This window comes from Callorhinus ursinus, unplaced genomic scaffold (assembly GCF_003265705.2).
Source record: "Callorhinus ursinus isolate GAN/ISIS: 27379988/994484 unplaced genomic scaffold, GSC_fseal_2.0 scaffold12, whole genome shotgun sequence".
NCBI classification, from domain to species: Eukaryota; Metazoa; Chordata; class Mammalia; order Carnivora; family Otariidae; genus Callorhinus; species Callorhinus ursinus.
Window position 1 is genome coordinate 1,040,048 of NW_027397074.1, and position 12,987 is coordinate 1,053,034.

Genomic DNA, 12,987 nt, shown 5'->3' on the forward strand with positions numbered 1-12,987 from the left:
CTCAGACTTCCCTTATTTTTGATGAATTTAACAATTCTGAGGAGGATTTTGGAAAATGTCCCCCTGTTCAAATTTGTCTGACATTTTCTCCTGATTGGACTTGGACTATGGGTTTGAGGAAGAAGCCCGCAGAGGGAAAGCACTGTTCTCATCACATCATATCAAGGCTACACACTATTTACATGACTTATCACTGTTGACACTAATCCCAATCACCTGGCTGAGGTAGTGTTTGTCCTGGTTCTGTTTTGTAAAGTTACTTTTTTTCCTTCTTTCCATACTGTGCTCCTTGGAAGAAAGTCACTATGCACAGTCTTCACTTGAGGAGTGAGGAGTTTCACACTTCTTCCTTGAGGGCAGAGTAGCTCCATAAATTATTTGGAATTCTTCCACACTGGAGATTTATCTGTTGTCCCCCATATCTTCATTTATTAAGCACTTTTTAATACCTATATGGAGTCATGGGTATTTATATTATAGTTTAAGTTACAATCTGATACTACTTTATTTTGCTGTTCAAGTTAGTCCAGCTTTGGTCATTGGGAGCAATTTCAGTGGGTTTCAATACCTCATTATTGTTGGGTTTGGGGGCTTTTTTAAGCACTTTCTGCATGACAAGATACTCTAAGCTCATCTGGTGTATTTCCTGCCCCTATCCTAGGAAAAGCCATTTTCTTTTTCTTTCCTACTTTTTTTTTTTTTTTTTGAGAGAGAGAAGTGGGAGGAGGGCAGAGGGAGAGGGAGAGAGAGAATCTTAAGCAGGCTCCACGCCCAGCATATAACCTGACGCAGGGCTTGATCCCATGACGCTGAGATCATGACCTGAGCCGAAATCAAGAGTCAGACACTTAACCAACTGAGCCACCCAGGCGCCCTGAATCAGCCATTTCTTTACGGAGCACTGGTTCCTTTTACTGGAGAATGGTATCTGAGCACTAGATGACCATACCTGTCTTATATCCCCCCATCCACTCCTCGTACCTGCTGCCACCGACCGTGGAACAAATGGTAGATCTCCACATGACTGCTTGGCTTCCTAATTCAAGAGGAACCCCTAAGGTTCATGACATCACTGTCTGGCATGCTTCTTAGACCTGTTAGCTTCTTCTTCTTCTTCTTCTTCTTTTTTTTTTTTTAAGTAGGCTCCACACCCAGTATGGAGCCAAACACTGGGCTTGAATTCACAACTCTGAGATCAAGACCTGAGCTGAGATCAAGAGTTGGCTGTTTAACCAACTGAGTCACCCAGGTGCCCGGTAGACCTCTGACAAAGCATATTTGTAGCAGGACTCAACAAAGACCACAGTCCAGTCATGGAGACAAAGGGAAGCCTATGAAGCTAACAGTCAGATGGCATTGGTTTAACCAGAGAGCCCCCTGATGACAAGGGCATTTGGGGTGGTCTGGTCCATTGGGGATTCCTTGGGGAAGATTGCCCTTTGAAATCAGGAAACACTTTCATTGGAGTATAGAAGAGACAGGTGGATATTTAGATTCCCAGCTATTTAAACCACTACCGGTAAGTGTCTCTGTGTCAGCCGGTTGGCCGGTGCACTATTACAGAGAGGCCCAAATGTGTCATCCAATATTTTCATCAACAGTTGAGATGGAGGTGGAGAAACATGCTTCCCAAATATTATCACATTTGCAGATACGGCAAAGTTGTAAGTTCATGGGATAAAGCTAGAACAAGAGACAAGATATCCTGACAGCCTGTCCTGTTGGCTGGAAAGAAGAATGTGAAATGTTACCAGGATAAAAGTGAAAGTTTTGCAACTGGGTTTTTAAAATTCATTGCATCAATACAGAGTAGGAGTAATAACCTGGCACCAGCTCGTGTGAAAAACATCTGAGGATTTTCGCTGTGTGTTTCCAGTGAGCCAGCAGTGGTTGCCAGGCTGCCAAAGACCCAGTGTCCGTTCAGGCTGGACTAGTGGGAATGCCATGCTCGGGTTCAGGCCAGTCACTGTCCCATGGTCCTCTGTACTGGTCAGATAGCTGTAGGAGCATTGTTTTTATTTCTGAGTACCACCTTTTAAACATTATATTGACAAACTAGTATGTGTCTGAAGGAAGACAATCAGGAGAGTGGGTAGAACCATCGCTATTCTATGATGAAGGCTTGAAGGAATTAGAGGTGATCAGCCCAAAGAAAAGAAGCAAATGCAAATTGAGAATGGTCATCTCTAGTTGGGAGAGGGACTGTCCAAGGGAAGGGGGAGGCTGCCTGTTTTGTGCAACAGGGCTCAGAACAACGGGAACAAGTTACAAAGGAGCAGACTCTGCACCCATGGAAGAAGAGATTGTCCAACAGTTAAGGACAACCAGCAGTGTGCCAGGCCTCAGAGACAGCCTGCTTGCCACAACTCCTTATGTTTGAGCAGAAGCTAATGGGAATGCCAAAGATGGGCAGAAGCTGCGTAGATCCAGTCATTTTATAAATCAAGCTACTTATGGAGCTGTAGTTTAAGCATATTTGGTCATGTATAACCTAGGACCGTGACAATAATGATTTGTTTCTGTATTTTTCTCCTGTGAATTTTCTAACCTCCCCAGATTTCAGAAAAGCTGGTCAAGGATCCAGTTGGGAGGATGCACAAAAGATCAGCCCTCTCCACCAAAACACAGTTAAATAACTGTCATTAAATGATTAAGCATCGACTGCAAAAAAAAAAAAAATGTTTTGTTGAGCAAAATTGGGAGAAACTCCATTGTATGTTCCATAATGGAAACATTATTTTCCAAATCAGTTGATGAATATTTGTTCGGGTCTTTGGCTGTGTCATGCATTAAATCCAATAACTGTAGAGGAAAAGAATGTGGCCCATTTCCCATGATGTGTTTTGTTTTCATTTACATCTGTGTATATTTCCCAGTTTGGGGCCACCTGTCCTCGAACAGCAGGAAGCAGGCGGTATATTCAGGGGCCCTACGCCCAAACACATTAGCTCCTGAGCCATGGTCTTGCCGAGGGTGTTTGCTGGCCGTGGGAATCATCCTTCCTCTGCCTTTGCACAGCTGTATGTTCTAAACCACTGGAGGGAAAACTGTTTTGTATTAAGATGCATTGTTTGTTTTAGATCATAAATCTTGTCAATTCCTCACCCGTGACTGTTCTTACAGCTTACAGGCCAGTGTCCGTGTAAATTCGGCTATGATGGGAAACACTGCAGAGGGTGCAAGGAAAATTATTACCGTGATCCACTGGGGCGATGCATTTGTAAGTATTGCTAATTCTAAAAACCTGAGGACCGTCCACCTGCTCCAACCATGAGCATGCTATGAGCCAGCTGAATTTTCAATTCCTTTATTTGATAGAAAATTCACAATGTGTAATCTTAGTTTTGAAAACAATATTTTTTATAGCCTTATAAAAAGATTTGTGTCAAACTATAGGCTATATTAGATGTGTTGAAGCCTGGACTGCAATTCCTTAAAGTCCCTAAAAATGGAACAGATGTCTGAGGTCATGACTTGTAGCCAGTTTTCTGCTGTTTGGAAGCATGTTGACAGAAACAGTGTCTAGAAGGGGGTACAGGCTGGGAGATGGTTCATGGGAAGCCAGCAGAGGGGATGTTTCCTCACCTTGGAGCTCATAACTCTGGATCTTTCAGATACTCACTGATTCATTTATTTTAAGATATTCATAGTGTGCCTACTGGGTAAGCTAGGTCATGAGCAAATAAGGCAAGGCCCCTAATCCTATGGAGTTCGTGGTCTAGTGCCTTTCGCCCCATGTCTTAGCACTGATTGTTGGATTTAGAGCAGCACCATCCAACAGAACTTTCTGCAGAGAAGGAAATTGTCCAATTGGCACCATTGGGATGCAGGGGCCACTGGCCTATGAGCTGATGAATACTTGTAATGTGGCTAGTGCAGATGAGGAAAAGAACTGTCTGTTCAATTCATTTAAATTTCAGTAGCCCTGCGTGGTAAGTGGCTACTTACCATGTCCATATTGGACAGCACAGATTGAGAATCTGGGTTAGTTCTAGGAGGGGTTTTTGAATCTCTATGGTCTGCTGCCAAAAGAAATATCCAAAGAAATACCGGACGTGGTGGGCTTATTACGGTCACCTCTCCACAGCCACACATGGTAACTCTTCTCCTCTCTATTCCTTTCTAAATGTGCTTTTGTGGCTAAAATAAATGGCCTTCATTTCCTTGCCCCACTCAAATCCATATCCTCAATGGTTTCCCTGGTCCCACTTAGTTTTCTAAGTGGATTTGCTACATTAAAAACCAGGGTTATCTTTTGGTAAGCTAAAAACAAAACAAAACAAAACAAAAAACCAGGGATCAATTTTGGCTCCTGGAAAATCTGTATGAGCCTCTTTCCTCTGTGCCTGTCTAATATTTCAATAATCTCATTTTCTGAAATGCTTTCATCTTTGATAAAGAAAATTTTGCAAATGATCAACTCAGACCACAGACCCCCTCTAACGCTCCTGGAAAAGAGCAATTAATAAGCTGGTGACTTGACATAGTGCTGCCCCTGAGGGGTCCTGCTGACGCCTCTGTGCCAAAGGCAATGTGCTGGACAGATGGTATCTAGCTGAAGAGCCTAGCATCTTAATCAGTTTTTATTTGTAATTAGCATTTTTACTCAAGCTTTAAAATGCATTTTTAAATCACTCTTTCCTTGCAGTTAGTCCAGTGACATAGGCTAATGATTCCCTGACCTTCTGGAAATTGCTGTAACTTCCATAGCTCTGTCTGTCCTCCATCCTCCGCCTTAATCAAAAACCTACTCAACTGAATGACATGTGGCATCTGTTGTTTTTTTAACTAGGACAAAATTAATTGTCTCCCTTTTCAAAAGGACTTGATTTTTTAAGAGCAGTTTTAGGTTCACAGCAAAATGGAGAGGAAGGTACAGAGGTTTCCCATATACCCCCACAGCCCACACATGTGTGGCCAGCCCCATTATCCACACCTCCAAGACTCGTTTGTTACAACTGAGGAACCCACACTGACACACCATAACCACCAAAGTCCGCAGTTCACATTATGGTTCACTCTTGGTATTTTCCATTGTCTGGGTTTGGACAAATGTATAAGGACATGTATCCACCATGATGGTATCATACGGAATATTTTCACTGCCCTAAAAATCCTCTGTGCTCCACCTGTTCCTCTCTGGCCACCCCTCTCCCCACAGCCCGTGCCAACCACTCATCTTTTTACTGTCTCCATAGTTTTGCCTTTTCCAGAATGTCTGGTAGTTGGAATCCTACAGTACATAGCCTTTTCAGTTTGATTTAGTTCACTAGGTGATATGCATTTAAGGTCCCTCCATGTCTTTTCATGGCTTGATAGCTCATTTTTTCTTACCTTGAAAAATATCCCTTGTACCACAGTTTGTTTATCTACTCACCTACTTCAGGACATCTTGGTTGTTCCAGGTTTGGGCAATTATGAATACAGCTGCTATAAAGATCCGTCTGCAGGTTTTGCATAGAGAAATAAGTTTTCAACTGCTTTGGGTAAATATGATGGAGTGATTTCCCCCCCTTTTTTTGAGGATGGACCGGTTCTCCTTATATAATGGAAAACAGCAGGGGTCAGCAGCCCCCAGGCTGGGTTTTGTTGAGACAGAGTGTGGTCACGAGAATTCTTAGAGGGTTGCCGGCATGCCTGAGTCACCCATGGGGGCAGTGGCCCCAGACACTAGTGTGTCGTCCACCACTAGGTCCAGGTTACTCACTCGAATAGGCAAAGGAGCCCACACGTGTACACTCACACAGTAAAGACGACACCTTGTATTTTCCTTCTGGAAACCATGAACTGATTTGTTAGTGGAATGCAAATAAGAGTGCTGTATGTAATGGCCATTGCCCAGGTCTCTGTAATTATACCAGTTTTTAAACGTTCACGTTAAAAATGGGCGTCGGGGACAGTCTCAGGGGAGAGGAATGGGCTTGATTCTTGAGCAAGCCAGAAGCAAAAGGCCAAGTGACTGACATTCTCGGCTCCCTCTGTCTTCCCCTTTAGCGTGTGACTGCAACAGGGAAGGTGCCCAGAACCCCCCCTGTGACCAGGACACGGGCATGTGCCGCTGCCGGGAGGGGGTGAGCGGCCCGAGATGCGATCGCTGTGCCCGGGGTCATGGCCAGGAATTCCCTGCCTGTCTGCGGTGTCACGGCTGCTTTGATCCCTGGGACCACACGGTGTCTGCCCTCTCCAAAGCCGTGCAAGGGTTAATGAGGCTGGCTGCTGACACGCAAGATAAAAGAGAGCCCGTGCTGGTCTGCGAGGCCGACTTCAAAGGCCTCAGAGAGAACATGTCTGAAATAGAAAGGATTCTGAAACATCCTGTTTTCTCATCGGGGGAATTCTTAACCGTCAAGGATTATCAGGACTCAGTTCGGTAAGATTCGTGCTCCAGCAATAGATTGCAAGTTCCCGATCTGCCTTGACTCCTGTGGAACTTTATAAAGCAGCCTTCAATTTCGAAATGTACCTATGTGGACGTTACGGAAATAATTTTTCAATCAGCGTCCAGGCTGGTGATCATGACTATCTGTCTCTTTCTTACCTACTTAGGATTACATGGGATCTTTCCAGATGCCATCAATTAGACCAAAAAGGCAATCATTAAGAGCTTGATTTTGGAAAGCCCAAACCCAGCAGAGCTGAAAGATACAATATTAGAAAAAGAGTCGTTTATCATACAGATATTTTTTTTTTCCAACCAGGCACTCAGGGAGATTTGCTAAATCTTCCCAAATTCTTCAGTTGTTTGGAAAAGCCTGTACCTTATGTGAAGTCATATAGCAAGTGTGAGAAGTTCCTCAAAATGCAGTCATTTTTATTATATGTTATATATACTTATATAACATTCATCAAACATTTCTGGAAATTATGTTGGTTGGTCTGGGCCAGGGCTCAGCAAACCACAGGCAAAATCCCACACGCCACCTAGTTTTGTAAATCAGGCTTCACTGGTACAGCCACGCCCATTTATGTACCTGTCCTCTGTGGCTGCTTTCTCGGGACAAGACAGAGTGGAGTAGTTGTGACAGGACTATGGCCCCCAAGGCCTAAAATATTTACTATCTGACCCTTTACAGAAAAAGTTTCCCAACTGCTCTGGGCAAAAACCAGGATGCATGGGATACAGTCTTCCGTCCTTCTATGAGCACATAGTCTACTGAGAAACCAAAGAGATTGTGATTATGTAGCAAAATATCCCCTGCCCACCCCCCAATCAAAGGTCCTGGATTAAGGAATAATTGAAGCTTCAGAGTTTTGTGTTATACAAAACACCAGTGTCAATATAAAGCCATTCATTTTCATCAGGCAAAAGTCGCAGAAACATGGTAGTAGCTTCAAAGTTACACAAGGAAGGAGATGGGAGTCCACTGCCATAGTTCAGGGGAAGGGCCATGCCCCTACAGGGCCCAGGGAAGTCACGTGGCCAAGCCAGCCTGGCGACTAAAAGCAGGCACATCCACCGCCTTGTAAAGACTGTTGTCCTGCAGGATTTGGGCCCTGTGTCCCCAGGTCTTTCCACTTTTCAAGAGATGTCAGGCCTCCAGATTTTTATGGAAATGTCCCCACTTTAAAATATAGCTGGCTAATCCAATAATGCTCTTAAAAAGCACCAGACAGGCCAAATAAATGTGTCTGAGAATGAGCTTTGGCCCATGGACCACGGGTTTGTGGTTCTAGAATATGACGAACAAAGTGGACCTGTCAGAAATAAAGCAGAATGAGCCCGTCCACAGTGGGCATTCTAAACAGAGACCACAGGACCTCAGATAGAGCAGAAAGACAACAAGAGAAGCAGGAGTCCCAGGGCCAGGCCTGAAGTGATGAGGAAAGCAGTGAGTACTGGGCCTCTTCTGCCAGAAACCAGCATGCCTGTCCCCTCCTGGTCCACCCGCTGAGCTCCTGTTCCTCCTTAGCAACCACCAAAACACCACCTCCTCCCTGACGCCTTCCATGACCTCCTCAGAAAAAGACATGTCCTTCCTTCTCCATCTTCCCCCCTCCCTGTGCTTGGGAGGGTCATTGCCTCACTGAGGGACCCCTGAGGACAGAGGCTACCTTCTCCAGGCTCGGTTCAGTCATATAACAAATGTTTGCTGGGTAAATTACTAATGAAAGGGGAGGCTGAGTGCAGGGAAGCCAGGATATCAAGAGTACAGATTCCGTGACTGAAATCCACTTATTGCTGTGTGGCCTTGGGCAAGTTATTTAACTTCTCCAGGCATCTGTTTCTTCATCCAAAAGGGGGATCGAGTCTCTATTTCATAGGTTTCTTGTGAGAATTACTCAGACAAGGCTCTCAGCATGGTGTCTGGTGCATTGTAGGGCTTCGAGAGTACCAATTATAATAACAGTAACTACTATCATTGTTATTATTATTATTAACCTGATAAATTATAGTCCTGACAGTTGACGCGCCGGAAGGAAAAGTCTATAGATTAGAAGGGAGAGTTAGAGTAGAAAATGCTAGGAAACATTAGTTAATGTTTTGCATTTCTGCCAAGATAAATTAGTCCCATAGATTCATATTGTAATTTTCCTCAACTGTATTCTTCACGATTTGCACCGAATTTCCTTATCATGAGGGATATTACTAATTATTTCCTTGAACCCACTGTGGGTGCTGAACCCAGCAAATTGAAGCGGGACAGAGATAGGCATCATGGAGAAGGTGAGGAGAATGAACACATCCCAGGCCTGGGTACCCTCATCAACAAGGAAATCTCCTTGTCACTCATGGGAATGACAAGTTAAGACCCTGTACAGCAGTGGCACTAGAAGGATCCTTGCTGCAAGCAGATTTATTCTCAATAAAGAACTGGTTTTTACGCTGGGCTGGGTGAGGACTTCCGTGTTAAAAGCTGGATATAGGTTGGATCTCATGGATTTAAATGAACAGTGTCTGAATGTGTGTTTTTGAAAACCCAAAACAAAGGGAGACAGAAAGAGTCTAAATAGTTGAAATTGAAAGATTCAAAGCCTTTCTTCCACTAGACCTTTTATGCGGATTGTATTTTAAGTGAGTGCTAAAATATTCCAGGAAGCTGAATTAACAAGAAAGAGAGGAACCATAAACAGAACTATAAACTGTCAAACACAACATCAAGGAAGAAGGATCCATTCTAATTATGAGGGTGCCTGATCACAAGGGCAATATTGGTGTGTTTTTTTCACTCATCTATCAACAGGAATACAAGCTTCGCTACATTTACTCTCTTTTCCCTCCAGGGAACAAATCATGCAGCTAAGTGTGCAACTGAAAGCAGTGCATGAGTTTCCAGATCTGAAAGAAAGGATAGGAAGAATGGGGAATGAAGCAGACCTCTTATGTGAAGATCTTCAGCGAGAAATCAATTTGCACTCCCGTGCCCGTAATGCAAGCATCATGGGTAAGAGAGAAAATGCACTTGGATGGTCCGTTGATGGACAGAGGTTGCTGCCATCCATCGTTTATTCCATTAGCGAGGTACCTTGTGCTCATTGCCACAGAGCTGAGCACTTTAGGCCCTGAAAACACACCCATTAAAGGTATTATTTGTACATGAATATTTCAACTTTTTAAAGAGGGCAGAGCTTGGGGAGTGTCTGTTGAAAATAATGAATACAGTGAACCGTCAGATACTAAACAGATACTGACACCCAGCGTACTATCCTAATGCCAAAGCATGCAAGGGGTCTTGTGTAACTGGCTTCGGACTGGGCCCATGATGTTCCAAAACCAACTTGTCCCTCCGCAGAATGATGCCCAGAAAGGTCCCTGCCTTGGCTCTCCCCTCAGAGTCAAAGAAACAAACACGGACACTCGGAGAAAGGACATCCGACCATTGCTGTCTAGGTTGCCACTTCAAAATGGTTCACAGCATGAAAGATTTGGACTGCCAACTCGAGCATGGGGACAGAATTCTTCCTGGGTTTACTGGGAAAGGCTCTGGGAAGTAGGTGACATTTGACTTGGACTTCACAAAATGAGGATAAAATTTGCCAGATAAATAAAGGCCAAAATCATCCCAAGCAATAGGAAGGTGTGCTTGTTTCATGCCCGACTTCTGGTTGCGTAGGGAGTAAAGATCAGGACCCTGGGCCTCTGGTTCCTAAAATATTGAGTTACTGTTGAAAGTCCTGCAACACTATCATTTGCAGTAAAACGAACCGTATTACCTTCATGAATTTGTATTTTACTAAAAATATGGAAAATATAAAGCAGTGCTGAAGAACATAGTTTCCAGAATCAAACTGCCCAGCTTGAAATCTTGACTTGATCCCTTGCTGTCCATGAGACCTCAGGCAAATAACTTACCTCCTGAGAGCCTTGTTTTCTCACTTGTAAAATGGGGGTGATCATGCTAACACGCACCTCATGGTGTTTTGTGAAGATTCAGGAAGAAAACTGACAAGAAGGGCAGGCACAGAGAAAGCACTACACAATTGTGACCTGTTGTCATCAGCCTCCACATCACAAGTCAGCACACCATGGTCCAACCTGCCACTTTTACCTGGAGCCGGTTTTTTTTAAAGGGGTTTCACTAGGAGACAGACTCACCCGTTCGTTGACATTGCTTGCAGCTGCTCTCACTCTCCAGAGTTGAGAAGCTGTGCTGGATCTGCTGTGGCCGGCAAGGCTAGAACATTTATTCTCTGGCCCTTTCCAGAACAAATTTGTCAACCCCTGCTGCTCCATCTAGTTAGGTAAGCTCGGCTGGTGTGTCGCGTTAGGGTTCGTACAGGTAGTCGTCATTAATACCAATGAATACATGATTAATACATCCGTGGAACACTTTACAGAGCATTCTCGTATTATTTCACTTAGTCCTCACAAATTACAGAGAAGCAAACACAATCTAAGAAGATTAACTGGTTTGCTCAAGGACTTAGGCAGACAGTAAAGGGGAAAGCCAACATTCAAACCCATGTCTGCAGACTTAAATCTCAAGGCTCTGTACCTATTATATTGATGTCTGTTTCACTCCGATCCTTCCCCATTAAGTGTAAATTCAACGAAGAGGATGGTGAATTTTTGTATTGGTCATTGAGACCAAGACATTGGACAAACTGTGGGATGATTGTCTTGATAACCAATATATAATTTCATTTGTTCTCACAAAACTTACCTTACCTCAATTTGCATTAATGTAGATTACTCAGAGAACATCAAGAAGCATTATCAGAGATCATCATCTGCTGAAAAGAAAAGTAGTGAAACCACTTCTATCATAAAAAACTCTGAAAAAACCAGGAATGACTTACTTACTATCTTTGATATGCTAACCTCAAAACAAAACTTGTCATTGGAAGAATTAAAGCAAATTACACTACCAGATATCCAAATACTGAACGAAAAGGTAAATATTCATGATGGTGTAGTAAAAGTATTTGTGATTTCTCCTTGGTATACAAATCTCTTCAATTATATTTCCTGCCTTGCATTTTAATTTTTTATTTATACTTTATAAATGTGTAAATATCATAATATATATAGAGATATGCTCTATTATATAAGATATCAATAATATAAATATACTTCTATTTTATTTTTTTTTATTTTCCAAGTCAAAGTTTGAGAAAATTCATAGTAAGACTGTGGCTTGATTTTATTATCTTACATTTATTTATATAATTTGCTATTTCCACAATGGTACAGATTATAGACATTCATTCCTCTTGCTTTCTTATAAATAAAAGGTAATTTTTATTTAAAAAGGCGTCTGCCTTCGGCTCAGGTCATGATCCCAGGGTCCTGGGGTCAAGCCCCGCATCGGGCTCCCTGCTCAGGGGGAAGCCTGCTTCTCCCTCTCCAGTTCCCCCTGCTTGTGTTCCCTCTCTCACTGTGTCGCTCTCTGTCAAAGAAATAAATAAAATCTTTTAAAAAAATTAAAAAATGAAATTAACACGCAAGAAATGCTAGATATTTGACTGTTTTCTCCAAAAACTCTAAGCGTAAAAATGGCATCAATTGACACAATGCTGACAACAAAAAATTTAGGTATTTAGTTACCTAGAAACATTTCACGGGGCTGCATCCATGCGCTAAGCATGAACTACTGTTGAAGAAACACATATGCATAGAGCAGTGCTTTGCCTCAGTGAACCTGGATGGCATTAGCAAAACTCTGCCCACACGTCGCTTTTCAACATGAATCCTTTCTCCTGTGAGGTGTGTGGAGAACCAGGGGACATGCTGTGCGTGCTCTCGTCCGGTGATGGCCCCAGCTGTCGCGGCCCCCTGCCCCTCTCCAGTGATGCCCTCCAGCAAGCTCAGGAAGCAGAGTCTGTGATTCATAATTTGAGCAACCAGGTTCAGGGTTGGAAGCTCCGGGTAAATATGTCTTGTCTTCTTTTATTTGTAAAGCTGTAGCAATAGGAAGAAAAAAGCAAACTGTCTGAAATGTTGAAAACTGCCATTTAGCTTTGAGGCGAAAGGACAGATTCTAGATATTAGCTGTTCTTATGCTTGGAAACATAGGATTAAAAAATACAGATGTGGATGTAAATGTACATTTAGAAGTACATGTGAATATTGACATTTTCTATTATATATGTATCACATATATGTGTGTAAATGTATATTTGTGTGTGTGTGTGTGGAAAGAGAGAGAGAGAGGAGAAAGAAATCAAAGTTTGTGTTTGTAGGACATAGACTCATGTAGATGTTTCTTTTATAGCAAACACTACATAGAAATGGGAGACTATTAGCCTTAAAGGTTTGAAAACTTTAGATCTCTCAAAGTAAAGACTAATTTGTACAAATTCAAGAGTATATTTGAAATTCTACTCAATATACAAATTCTAATGTTAAAATTTAATTTAATGTTAGAAAATATTTTAATAGGAATACACCCTTAGGTCTTGTACTCCTTCCTGTGTTTTTAGACATGATACAGTGGTTTTAATATTTAAGTACCTGATGATTAAGTCTCTAATAACTTGAAATGTTTTCATTTATTCTTCTGATCATGTTGATAAATGAGAATAATTTTTAATTGCCTAGTTTTCCTT

At 42.5% G+C, this 12,987-nt stretch overlaps 1 protein-coding gene across 1 annotated transcript in view; it reads left to right on the top strand.

The window, feature by feature from the left end:
- Window positions 1-12,987, top strand: part of LAMB4 (laminin subunit beta 4) — a 115,164-nt gene that overhangs the window by 83,449 nt on the left and 18,728 nt on the right. Inside the window, exons 24-28 of the mRNA XM_025872693.2 lie at window positions 3,124-3,220; window positions 5,995-6,370; window positions 9,223-9,383; window positions 11,128-11,333; window positions 12,146-12,307. Of these exons, the coding sequence (XP_025728478.2) occupies window positions 3,124-3,220; window positions 5,995-6,370; window positions 9,223-9,383; window positions 11,128-11,333; window positions 12,146-12,307 (1,002 nt within the window). The remainder of the gene's footprint in view (window positions 1-3,123; window positions 3,221-5,994; window positions 6,371-9,222; window positions 9,384-11,127; window positions 11,334-12,145; window positions 12,308-12,987) is intronic.